Source organism: Motacilla alba, chromosome 22 (genome assembly GCF_015832195.1).
Source record: "Motacilla alba alba isolate MOTALB_02 chromosome 22, Motacilla_alba_V1.0_pri, whole genome shotgun sequence".
Lineage (NCBI taxonomy): Eukaryota > Metazoa > Chordata > Aves > Passeriformes > Motacillidae > Motacilla > Motacilla alba.
Genome location: NC_052037.1, coordinates 176963 through 190056, shown reverse-complemented (window position 1 = coordinate 190056; position 13094 = coordinate 176963). Strand labels below are relative to the sequence as shown.

The window sequence follows — 13094 nt, the reverse complement described above, 5'->3', positions numbered from 1 at the left end:
TAGCTACAACAGGCTTTCTAAAAATTGAGTTTGCTGCTCAGAGCTGGCAGATTGAGGGGGGGGGGTGTGTAGAAAAAGGCAAAAAAGGGAAGTAGAAAAGTTTGCTTTTTTCATTTTTTTTCCCCCTAATGGAGGGTAGGAAAACAAGGACACAAGCACTGCCAGGAGCCTGGCTAGTGTGAGCTGGGGACAAATCCAGCATCCCATACCTCCCAGGAAAACCAGGGCTTGGAAATATATTTCAGAAAAATAATAATTAAAAAAAATATATATAAATAATTAAGGAAGGGTTTTTGGAGCCGCAAAGGCCGTGCCATGCGGGCAGGCTGGGGGTTGTCAGTGCCACCTTCCGTCAGCCGCGCCGCACTGCACAGCCAGGGAAATCCAGCTGGAAACCGGGATTGCATCACCCAGCCCGGCTCCAGCCCTTCCCCTCGGAAAAATCCTGAGCCAGCAGCAATCCCACCCCTCCATCCCCCCGCAGCAGGGAGATTTCACTGCCGAGCACGCCTGGGACCCTCCGTCATTACAGAATATAGTTTATTTATGGAATTTTACAAATATCTGTACAATTCACGTGACATTTAAGTTAACGCTCTTTGTTTCTCTCCTACAACACCTGAGTTTTAATTGAAATACTGAGATGGAACTTGAGGGGAAGGAGACACGGATGACAATCCCCGAGGGGCTCGGTTTGGGTGGGTTGCCACCCCTTTCCCACTGGCAGGTGCCAGCCTGCCCAGGGGGAACAGCAGCTCTCCTTGGTGGCAGGGCAGCCTCGATTCTCACCCCCAATCCCAAATCCCCGGGTTGCAGACTTCTCAGGGATAAACTCGGAAGGAGAAGACGGCGGAGTTGCGATCCTCACAGTGAATGCTGCCGGCTCTGAGGACGCCGAGCCCTGCTCTCTGCCACCTCCCACCTCCTGGGGACCTCCCAGGCACAGTCCAGAGGGGACAAACCCCCCATTGCCCCCTGTCCTCCCCCACGGAGGCTTTTCCAGCCGGGATGCAGCTCCGGTGCCCTGCCAGCCACAGGTGTTTTCCAAGTGCTCCTTGAGAGGGAGGAGAGGGCAGCTGTGCCAGTGGAAGGACTCAGATTTTCCACATCGGGTCAGTCAGCTGGGGCTGCGGCTCTCTCAAGCAAGGAAAAAGTGTTTCCAATGCCCCTTTGGTCCTGGAACCTGCAGCACAGGGAGCGCCTGCCAGGAGATGAATGACTGCCCCAGCCAGGCCACGCTGCTCGGTTCCAGTGGGAAAAGTGACTTTCGGTGACAACCCACAAGGGACACCACACGGGACAAAGCGGAGCCCGTCTCTCCTTGAGGGAGTCACCCGAGGACAGCGCGGCACCTTCGGGTGAAGGGTGATCCCAAAAAGGCTCCCTCCGGAATTGATATTTAGGTTTTGGGGTGCAGGACAAAGCCAAGAGCCGGGGGTGCTGAGGGGACAAATGCCCAGACTAGAAAAGCCACCGAGAGTGCAGGTGATGATCCATGAGGATCCTGGCAGTGCCAGAGGGCACGGGCTCGGTGACAGCTGTTGGGAGCTTAGGAAGAACATCACCCAGCTGGGAACTACGGGAATTCAGGGATTACAGAGACCCAGCCAGGGTACAACGCTGCCAGGGGTGCTGAGCCTGTGCCAGGGCCCTCTGTCTGAGATGGGCAGGAATAACACCTGGCACAGCCTCAGGTTTGCTTTCCTCAGAGGGCGAAGGGAAGGTGTGGGAGCCTCTGCTCCAGCACAGTGCCACCACCCTGTCACACCCCACACACCTGCACAGGTGGGCAGTGAAGGAAGACACTTCACAAACACTTCCAGAGCACCTGCACCTCTCCTCCATCCCAATCCAGCGCCAAACCACGAGGGATTCCCCTGAATCCACACGGCCACAAGCTTACACCAGGTACAGGACAAGGGGTCTGGGGGCAAAAGAGGTGTGAGGGAACCTCAGGCAACACAGGTGGGGTGGACAACCTTATCAATATGATAATAAGTAATTCACCTAGTGAATCTGGGGAACGCCAGCCCGGAGGCAGAGCTGGGAAGTGCCTGGAACACCCTTCTCTGGCTACTCCCTAAGGCTGGGAACACGCAACCTAAAGAGGTTCACAGTCTGAGTTTTGCTTTTACAAACACCCCCCACCCCACCCTGAACCTTAGCACTGTTTAAAAACTGGTGGCTGTTCCTGGGTGTCACCGTGAGCTCAGACACAGCCGGAGGAGAAATCCCTGGGTGGAGCCTGTGGCCGGGCAGGGCTCTGCTCTCATCCCCTTCTGAGCAGCCCTCACAGAGGAGGAGCTGGGGTTTGTCCCTCGTTCCAGCAGCATGGACTGAAGGGAGGGTCAGGGCATCCTGGCAGGCTTCTCCCAGCAGCCCAAGTGTCACTCCAACCCAGGCTGGTGTGCTCTGCTCTGAGCACTGACACCCAAAATGTGCTTTAAAACCCCTGCCCTCTTCACCCCGCTCTTGGCAGGGCATTGTCCGGGCTGAAACCCAGCAAAAGCAGTTGGATGATGGTGACATCATGAACCTCCTCATCCTCAGAGAGCACAGCTCTGAGGGCTGGCTGTGGGGAACGCTCTGAGAAGGGTCTGTCCCTGTCTGTCCCCATCACACAGCCCAGAGGGGTCAGGACAGCCTCATGTCCCATGGGAATGCTCCAAGCACAACGAGAGGAGCAGCACAGCTGGAGCAGCTCCCGTCTCCCCGTTCCATCCTTTCTGGGAGAGGCGAGGAGAGAAGGGATATGACACTGGACAAAGTCAGGTCAGTCCTATGGGAAGGGGAATTCCACTCCCCTCAGCCTTAAACCAGAAAAAGATCCATGGAATAGCTTTCAAAGCAGTGTCTCTCCTGTAGTGTGACGTCAGTGCCCGCACAGGTACCGTCGTACGTTTGCAGCAGGAAAAGGAAAGAAAAAAAAAAAAAGAAAAAACCCTTCCCCCCCCAAAATAAAACCATGGAAAAATTGGATCAGGGCTGCAGCTCGGGCTGGTCCTACCCTATCTGGATCTGCCCCGAGTACATGGTGAGCAGCACCATGATGGTGAAGCCCGTGAGCAGCCCCGCGTTCTGGATGGCGAAGGTGATCAGGGCGCTGCCGTTCTGCTCATCCTCCCGGCTCACCTCGTTCATCTCAGGAAACTGCAGGGGGAAGCATTGGGATGGCAGGGCTCAGTGACAGCCCCGTCCTTCCTCAGCAAACGCCCACCAGCCTCCCATCCCGGGGATTTCAGCCAGGCAAAGCAAAGCAGAGACATCTGCATGTGCCAAGAGGACGGAGCAAACCCCGCCGTGCCTGCGGGCTGAGGGCAAGCAGAGCTTTTCCTAGGAAAAAATCCCAGGGCTCAGGGCTCAGGATTTGGGGCTCAGGATTTACCATGTCAGCCAGCGCTATGTACAGGAACATCCCTCCAGCCAGAGCAAAGATCCAGTTGGCAGAGAAGTGGCTGCCAGCCACGATGCCAAAGGCCAGGCCCACGTAGCAGCAGCAGGCAGAGATGAAGTTGAAGAAGAGCGCCTGGCGAATGGTCATCCCAGCATTCAGCAGGATCACAAAGTCCCCTGAGGGAGAGGAAGACGGGAGGATGAGGAGGGAAGGGCTGTCAGCAGCACTGGGACAGCACCGACTTGAACTCATGGAATCGCGGAATATCCCGAGTTGGAAGGGACACAAAGGATCAGAGTCCAACCCCTGGAGTGCACAGAACACCCAAACATCACAGCACGTGCCAGCTCAAGTGTGGGCTCCCTGTGGCTGCTGGCACTGGGCACTGACCATCACACTGCCCCTAAATTCACACCCAAACCTGCCTCTCCCTCACTGACCATTCCACTACTCCTAAACTGACACCCAAACCTCCCTGTCCTTCACTGACCATTCCATTACTCCTAAATTCACACCCAAACCTGCCTGTCCTTCACTGACCATTCCACAATTCCTAAATTCACACCCAAACCTGCCTCTCCTTCACTGACCATTCCGCTGCTCCTAAATTCACACCCAAACCTGCCTCTCCTTCACTGACCATTCCACTGCTCCTAAATTCACACCCAAACCTGCCCCTCCTTCACTGATCTCTACACTGCTCCTGAACTCAGACATTCACAGCCAAACCCACCTCCCTCCTCATCTACCCCTCAATTTGGACATTCACACCCAAACTTGCCTCCCACTCACTGACCACAGCACTGTCCCTAAACCCACACACTCACACCCAAACCCACCTCCCCACAACTGACCACTCCAAATCCAGACATTCCCACCCTCCACTGACTGCTCCAAATCCAGACATTCCCACCCAAACCCGCCTCCCCTCCACTGACCGCTCCAAATCCAGACATTCCCACCCAAACCCGCCTCCCCCCCTCCCAAACCAACGAGGTGTTGAGGGGTTTTTTTTTGGTCTTCAGATGCCTCCATCTAAATTTAAATCTCAGACATCATATTACCTCGTTATTTTTAGAGCGGCGATTACTCAGAGCAGTTTACAGCCCTCCCTCTCCCCCCTCTCGGCAGCATCACTGTTCATTCCACCCCAAATCTGCCTTTCTGGGTGGACAAAGGACGCACTCCAGAGCGAGCAGGAGCAGGGGCAGCCCCAAGGAGTCACATACCCAGCTCGTGGGGGAACTCCTCGCACAGGATGGCCACGGAGGTGCTGATCCCTTGGAAAACCGACACGGTGAAGGAGGCCCCGATGGCCAGGCCGTCGATGAAGTTGTGGAGGCCATCGCTGAGCGTGATCATCCAGGCCAGCGTCCCAATGTCCGAGTACCTCACCTCCTTCAGCCAGTAGCACGCGCTCTGGGAGGCCTGCAGGTCCTGCAAAATGGAGTCAGCACCCAAAAGGGGTCAGTGATCCCTCCTCCAGATGGGAAAACCACCCCACTAATCATTAAACCGGCACGGCGGAGCTGTTTGGTCCCACCACACACGGAGAATTTGGCTGCAGAACTGGTTTTAACTGACAGGTGGGATTTTGTCACAATGCCACGGGATGAGGCGCTCACCTGGACAGAGAGGGAGCCCACCACGGCCTTCTCATCCCCAGAGGGGGGCTTGCACTCCAGCTCGCTGGTGATGTGTGGGATCATGTGGTCCAGGTCCCCGTTCTGCAGCTTCTCCGTGACCCCCTCCTCCCGGTCCTTCTTGGAGGGCAGAGCCTCGGGGCCGTAGTGGCTGTGCCCGTGGTGGTGCTGTGGGATCAGGGGATTCAGGGCTGTCAGCCATCCTGATATTCCTGCTCTTTCCCACCCTGCCATGCTGATATTCCTGCTCTTTCCTGCCCCTGAATATCCTGCTGTTTCCCACCCCACCATCCCAATATCCCTGCTGTTTCCCATCCCAGCCTCCCTGAAATTCCTGCTGTTTTCCACTCCCCCATCCCATTATCCCTGCTCTTTCCAACCCAGCCATCCTGTTATCCCTGTGGTTTCCCACCCCACCATCCCAATATCCCTGCTGTTTCCCACCCCACCATCCCAATATCCCTGCTGTTTCCCACCCCACCATCCCAATATCCCTGCTGTTTCCCATCCCTTCCATCCCAAAATTCCTGCTGTTTCCCATCCCTTCCATCCCAAAATTCCTGCTGTTTCCCACCCCACCATCCCAATATCCCTGCTGTTTCCCACCCCACCATCCCAAAATTCCTGCTGTTTCCCATCCCTTCCATCCCAAAATTCCTGCTGTTTCCCACCCCACCATCCCCTGCTCCACCTCACCTGGTCCTTCTGCTTCAGGAGCATCTTCAGGATCTTCTCTGTGAAGAAGAAGAGGTAGAAGCCCCCGAACACCACAGCGGACTTGGAAACGTAATAATCCTCCTGAGGGTTGAATCCAAACGCCTGCAGGCAGGAGGGGACCCAGGAGAGGATGAGGAGCAGGCCCCGGCAGTGTCCTTCATCTGCCTTTGCCCCTGGGGTGACACTGGAGGGGTGACACAGCTCTGAGCTCTCTCTGAGGAGCAGCTGCTCTGGGGACAAGCTCAGGAAACGCCTTTGTGCACTTTAATCTCCCTCACGCCCTCCTCCAAGCCGGCTGTGCCCCGAGGCATCGGATCCAGCACCTGCCCTGGGGCAGGGAGACCAAAACCGCTTGGGGACCTACCTCCAGGGCTAGAACCGGCCAGAAAAGGCAATAAACCAACGATTCTCTGCTTGAAGCAGACCGGGGATCTCCCTGGAGCCGTTCCCTTCCAAACTCCAGCTCCGAGGGGCTCCATACCTCGCTCGGGGCTCCCCTCCGATGCCGCCTTCCCCTTCTCCAGCCAGCGAGCGCCCAGAGAGAGAGAAACAGCCCCAGAGAGAGAGAGAGAGAGAAGCACAGACCCGCCAGTCCTCTCCCTACCTCGGGAATGAGCTGGAAGAGGGCGTTGGAGTAGAGAGTTCCAATCGCCAGAGCTATGAAGTAGAGGAGCAGCCGCTTGTAAAAGGTCTTCTTCATGAAGGGCACCACGCTGGCTCCCACCAGCGAGCACAGGGAGATGACGGAGACGCAGAGGAAACCGTAACCCCAGACTGGCAGAGCCAAACCCACCCCGGGACACGGGAGACGGGAAGGGACGAGATCAACGTGGGGACGGGCAGGGGAGGAATCCACACCGACAGGACAGAGAGAGGAGGGAGGGAGAGAAGAGGACATCCATTAGTGATTGTTGTTCATCTGACGCCACCTCCAAAGGGCGAACCCGGCGCTCAGCGGCTTTGGGAATCTCAGCTGGGTTTTGGCAGCCAGGCCACGTCCCAGCCAGCCCCCAGCTCTGCTCCACGGGCCGTTCCCAAGCCACAGAGCGCCCGGGTCCCCCGAGCACCTCGTACGCTCCAGCCCTGAACTGCAGCTGCTCCCTGCCGGGGCGCTCCGGGTGCCGGCAGGGCTGGAGCGTAGCTCTGGCATTTCAATTCCTGGCAGATCAGGAATTAGAGGCGCTTGGTTTCTATGTCCAGCAAATAAAAGTTGCAGTTCTGGAGCTGAAAAGCTTGGAAAAACATCCCACTGCCAGCACGGATGAGGTATTCGCTGCCCGGCAGCAAACAGGCAACGCCAGGGGGAAAAACCCAGTGGAATTTTTAAGGTTGGATGTGCCAAATCCGGCTCATCCTCTGAGGAGGCACCTGGACCTCGTTCCAAAGGTTTCCAATCCGGGTGGATTTATTCAGCTCCAGAACTGCGCAATTACAACACAATTAATTTGCGATATTTCTGTCGGTCCCATCAGAGCACCAGGATACCTCATGGAAGCCAGAACCCTTGTGGGAACATCGGGCTGGAAATCAGGTAAGGGGGAAAAAAAAAGCAATTAAAGGCAACTTGTAAAAGTTGGCCAATTCCAGAGGAAGCCAGCGCTTCTCCGGGCTGTTCTCCGTGCTTTTATATGGATATGTGATCATATTTTCATGCATATTTCACATTTTTTTCCCTCTGGCTCGTGCCAGTACTGCTGCCACGAATGTGGCTGAGCACATCCCTCCCAAAGACGAACTCCTGGACACCCAGAGCAGGAGCAAACAGCTTCTCCCAGCACATTCCCACTCCTCAGACGTGGCAGGCATGGAGGACACTGAGGGTTTCCTGGTGCTCAGAGGGGTGAGAAAAGCCCTGCGCAGCCCCTTGAGCCAAGCCCTGAGCCTCGGGTGACGAGGGGTCGGATCGATTCGGCGGGGTGGAGGCAGAGAGGGCGCCCACGGAGCTGCCCCGGAGACGGGAGAGAGGCAGGGACGTTCTACCGCACCTCTGGGATGAGCTGGAAGAGCGCGTTAGAGAGCAGCGTGCCGATGGAGAGCGCGATGAAAAACAGCAGCACCCGGCTGAAAAAGGCCTTCTGGGAACACGGGACGATGAGGACTCCGAGCAGGGAGGCCACGTTAATCATGGACACACTGAGAAAACCAAAGCCCCACACTGCGGAACGAGAAGAAACGAGGGCCAGACATTACCGAGGCTCTCGGAGAGCCCGGACCCGGGCGGGTGGGAAAGGCTCCGGGGCTGCTCCCCGCGCTCCGGACGCTCCAGCTGTGACAAAACCGTCGTGTTCGGTGCAGGGAAGGTGGGAACGAAGCCACGGGGTTCCTTGGAAAAGGTTTTCCCGAGCCAGCCCCAGCGTGGGAGAAGCCGAGCTGTGCTCGGGGCCGCTGATCCAAGATTTGGGCATCGCTGGGACCGGGATGGCCGGGAGCTGGCTGAGCATCCGCGGTGGCCGGAGGCCCGCGGGTCCCTCCAGGTCACCCCCTCCCACCCAGGGGAACCCACAGCAGAGTCCCCTCCTCATCCAGCTGTCCCGGAGGCTCAGAGGTTATCCCGGCAAAACCACACCACGGCACCATCCACAGCGAGGAAAACTCGGTCAGGGCTGCCAGCTGCTGGAGGCAGGGAGCTCCCAGGAGTGGGAACTGGCTGTTCCTCATGTCCCCAAGCTCCGTGCCAGCCCCAGGCAGTGCCTGTAGCCCCCCCCAGCACCCCGATTACCTTCAGCTGAGCTGGGCCTGCTCTCCTCCGTCTGCTCATTCTCCTCGTTCTCCAGGTTTTCGGAGGCGCACGCCCCCGACTCCAGCTGCTGCAGGATGGTGGGGCAGAACTCCTTGAACTCGCTGTGCCCCACAGGGGAGCCCTCGCTCAGGTTGTGGATGGCGAAAAGCTCCACAGAGCTGAAGCACTGGGGGAGGGAAGGGACAGAAATGTGCCTTGAGCTCCGCAGGGAGGTTTCGGGAATCTGCACGGAAGTTTTGGGGGCCCACAGGGAGGCTTTGGGGGTCCCCTCCTTACGCGGGAGAGGTTCAGGCGCTGCTGAGGTGTTTGGGAGACATTGGCGTGTCCCACTCCCACATCCAGGCGGTTCAGCAGGGCCTTGAGCTGCTTCAGGCTCAGGGTCTGGCTCTCCCCGTAGCGCTGGAGCAGATCCTGCAGGAAGGAGGCTGCCGAGACGCCGGGGCCGTCCCTGCCCGCCCGGACCTGCGGGCAGGGGAGGAGGCAGAGCAGCAGGAGCAGGCAGCAGCGCCGGGGGCCCACGCTGGGGATCATGGTGCCTCTGGGATGCTGGGAGAGAAACCACACTGCTGTTGGCTTTGGCGTTCCCGGCGCTCCAACCACGGCTCCTCCGCCCCAGCGATGGAGTTATCCTCAGGGAAAGGGGGAACAGCGCTGCGGAGCCTGAGGAGGACTCGGCATTTTTCCACAATCTTTCCATGCAAAGCCACCCCCTCCTCCTCCACCCTGAGCCACCCCGAGCCCCTCGCTCACCGTGGGGGGCTGCCAGGACACGGCTCCTGGGGGTTCTCCAGCTCTGCAGCACCTCGGGGACCCTGGGAAGAGCAGGATGGTCGGGAAGCAGGCACGGGCTGCGCCAACACCCAGCTGTGCCAGCCCCAAATCAGCTCTGCGGGGGGTGAGGAGTCACGCTGCAGCCCTGGCCATGCGTGGGTCCCCTCGGTGCCACCAGGGCTGGGACACGAGCAGCGCAGCGCCGGCGCTCGGAGGAACACGGCAGCCCCGGGGACAGAGGTGGCCTGTTCATTAGGTTATAATTTAACCAGGATAATTACCATGAACCGAGTGCTTCCCCGCTCCAACTGTAGGTGCCTTTATAGTGTTTGCCCAGAATCAATCCTTGCCCTCTCTGTCCCTTTCATATGTGCCGGGAATTGATAAAAGAGGGGTGGCACAGCCCCGGGGTGCAAAGGAAGGGGCGCAGGGAGAGGAGGGGACGCCAGGCACGACCTGCACGTCCACCCTGGGAGGCTCCCGGGAGCCTGGAGCTCAGGCTGCCTCCCTGGGAAAGCTTCCCTGAAAGGTGGACGGCAAATTTGGGATTGGCAAGGAGAAAATAAAAGTCTGCTGCCTTCATCCATGCAGCAGCCATCCCAATCCCAGCGTGGGGCTCCAGATGCACCTCCTGATCCCCCTGGAGGGAATCCTGGTGCTCCCAACCCAGCCCTGGACACCCCACAGCGCCTGGCCTGAGCTGACGGCTCACAGGCTCCAGTCTCTTCCAAAAACCAGGACATTTTTGTAGCCCGGCCAAGCAATTGTTCCAAAAATAACCCGGGGCCAGGATTTCCACGCCAAGGGGCTGCAGGGAACCCGCAGGACCCCGCTCCCCATGCAGGACCCCACTGCCCCGAAGGCTCCCGCATTCCCACAGGTTTTACCAGCTTACCACCACTTTGTGAGCTTTGTTCTCCGGGAGCTTTTAGCCTTCTCCTGCCAGGGCTTAGCTCGGATGCTTTGACTTAACCCCTCTCCTCCCAAAACGAGGGAGGGAGCCCATCCCGAGCAGCGCTGCTGCTGGGAACACCCTGTTGGGTGCGGGGACCCGAGGCACCTCTGCCTCTTCAGCATCCCCCAGCGAGCCCAGACCCTTCCTCTGCCTCCCTATCCCAACCCACCCTTCCAGGTGGGTCCCCCTGGGCTCCGGGGGACATCCAGGCTGCCGGTGACTCCCGCAGGCGCTGGCACGCTGCCCAGCGTGCCGAAGGTTTGTCCCGGCTGGCCGCACGTCCCGCTGGCTGCCCTTTCCAGCCGGGCGCTCCCCAAATCCCCGGTGCCACCGGGAGCCCTGCTGCTCCCGGCACACCGACGGCCCGGCCCGTGCCAAGGCACGCAGCTCTCCCGCTGCCAAAAGCCCTCCCGGGGGTTTCTCCCAAAGCCGGGCTGAGCCGGATACACCCGGGCTGGAAAACCGGACCTCGGCTTTCCCCCCGCCGCCGAAGGCAGGCAGGAAGGGCAGAGCCGGGCAGCACGGGCTCGCTCCGTTTTAGGGCAAAGCGAGGCGGAGGAGCCGCCCCTGCGGAAGAGAAGGTCCCAAAGAGGCTCATCCCGGGGGGCTCCGACCTGCTGGAACCCCGGGGCGGGGCAGGAGGGCGCCGAGCACACCCAGCCCAGCATCCCGGGACGAAGCACAGAACACCGAGCCTCGCCATCCCCACCGCCAGCCGCGACCCTCCCGGAGCCCCCCGGCCTCCTGCCCGCTACCTTCAAGGGCGTCCTCCCACCGGGATGCGCTCCCGGAGCCCGGAGCCAGCGCCTGACCTACTTTATCGGGCTGGGGCACGGGGACAAAGCGCTGCCACGCGAAGGGACGGCTGCCCGGGAGGGATGTGCCCGGGAGCGATGCCACGACAGCAGCACGCAGCTCCCGAGGCCGGGCAAACCCTGCCCATCTCCCTGGGCTCCGCTTCCCGGAGATCGCCGGTCCCGGCCGCGATCCGCACATCACCCCGCCGCTCGGAGCGGGAAGGTGACGGGGGAATGAGAACCGCTGGCACAGCCGAGCATGACCCCGGCGACGTCAGCTTCCCGAAATCCCGCGCAGGGATTGCCGCAGACCGGGAGGGCCAGGGCCGGCGGGACCCCGAATTCCAGCCCCGGAGCCATCCCGCTGCTGGGGGCGCTCGGAGCCAGCGGGGCCTGGCGGAGCGAGCGGCGCTCCACGTGTCCTGCGGCAAGCAGGGCTCCCCGGAGCCGCCGGTTTTCCGTGCCCTGCGGCTGTCCCGGGGCTGGCAGCGGAGCCGTTCCCGGGTCACCGACACCCTGGGCTCCCCTGGAGCCTCCGCACGGAGCCCGGTCCTTTCCAACCCCGTGATCCCAGCCCGGGGCGGGCAGAGGGCAGCGGAACCGGGAATCCCCCGGGCATCGCACCCCACAGGGACCCCCCAGTCCTGCCCCGTGCCCCCCGGGCCGGAGCTGCTGCTGCCGCCCGGTCCCTGCCCCATCGCACCCCTCTCTCCATCCCACCGGCGCTGCCCGGTCCCAGAGCTTCCCGTGGTGGTGCCAGACCCCATCACTGGGCCCCCAGCACCCCAAAACTGAGTCCTGCACCCCATAACAGGGTCCTACACCTCCGACCCCACCTCCACCTGCACCCTCCCCTGCCCCAGCCCCCACGGGCTGTCCCAAACCGAGCTCCCATGGCTGCTCCCCGGCCCCAGGAGCGGCCCCAAACCCTAAACAGCCGCTCCGTGCATCCTTCATCCCTCCCTGCATCCCCCATCCCCATCCGGGGCTCGGGGCCGGCCCCAGCCCGCTCCCCGCGCTCCGCTGCCTCCCTCCCCGCGGGGCCCGTCCCCGCAGCCGGTTCCCCGTCGCATGGCAGGGCTGCCGTGCCCGTCCCGGTCCGTCCCGGTCCGTCCCGGTCCATCCCGGTCCATCCCGGTCCTACCTCCGCTCCCGCTCCCGCCGCCGCCGCTCGGGGCCGCGCAGGGCGCACGCGCGGCCGCCGGCACGGGGAGCGCTCCCATTGGCTGCCTCCGCCCCGCCACGCCCCCTCCGCCTCAGGCCCCGCCCCCTCAGCGGCGCAGCGTCGGGACCCCCAAAAATCCACCCGGGACCCCAAAAAAATCGCATCCGGGACCCCAAGAATCCCATCCGGGACCCCAAAAATCCACCCGGGACCCCCCAAAAATCCACCCGGGACCCCAAAAAAATCCCATCCAGGACCCCCAAAAATCCACCCGGGACCCCCCCAAAAATCCCACCCGGGACCCCCCAACAATCCACCTGGGACCCCCCAAAAATCGCACCCGGGACCCCAAAAATCTCACCCAGGACCCCCCAAACATCCCACCTGGGAACTCCCAAAAATCCCATCCCGGACCCCAAAAATCCCACCCGGGACCCCCCAAAATCCCATCCAGGACCCCAAAAATCTCACCTGGGACCCCAAAAATCCACCTGGGAACTCCCAAAAATCCCACCCGGGACCCCAAAAACTTCACCTGGGATCCCAAAAATCCCACCCGGGACCCCAAAAATCTTACCCGGGAACTCACAAAAATGCCACCCGGGACCCCAAAAATTCCACCTGGGAACTCCCAGAAATCTCACCCAGGACCTCCTAAAAAATCTTACCCAGGGCCCCCAATATTCTCACCCACAACCCCAAAAATCCCACCCAGAACCCCAAAAATCTCACCCGGGAATTCCCAAAAATCTCACCCACGACCCCCTAAAAAATCCTACCCAGGACCCCCAAAATTTTCACCCCAAACCCCCTAAAAATCCCACCCAGGACCCCTAAAAAATTCCCACTCAGGAACTCCAAAACCCCATCCACGACTCCTTAAAAAATCCCACCCGGGAACCCCAAAAATCC

The 13094-nt window shown here is 60.4% G+C and overlaps 1 protein-coding gene across 5 annotated transcripts; it reads right to left on the bottom strand.

Moving 5' to 3' along the window:
- Positions 1-523: 523 nt before the first annotated feature.
- SLC39A14 (solute carrier family 39 member 14) lies at positions 524-12197 on the bottom strand. Of its 5 annotated transcripts, none has more exons than XM_038160405.1 (10): positions 12162-12197; positions 9245-9306; positions 8771-9040; positions 8474-8660; positions 6359-6528; positions 5734-5856; positions 5020-5205; positions 4624-4831; positions 3386-3570; positions 524-3150 (listed from the first exon to the last, which is right to left on the bottom strand). In XM_038160405.1, exons 3-10 carry the CDS (start codon positions 9023-9025, stop codon positions 3004-3006), a joined length of 1461 nt encoding a protein of 486 aa, XP_038016333.1. In that variant the 5' UTR covers positions 9026-9040; positions 9245-9306; positions 12162-12197; the 3' UTR covers positions 524-3003. The 5 variants fall into 5 exon arrangements, with proteins under 5 accessions (XP_038016333.1, XP_038016332.1, XP_038016331.1 ...); XM_038160404.1 differs by lacking the exon at positions 12162-12197 and adding an exon at positions 10976-11359; XM_038160403.1 differs by lacking the exons at positions 6359-6528; positions 12162-12197 and adding exons at positions 7740-7909; positions 10390-10966.
- Positions 12198-13094: the final 897 nt, after the last annotated feature.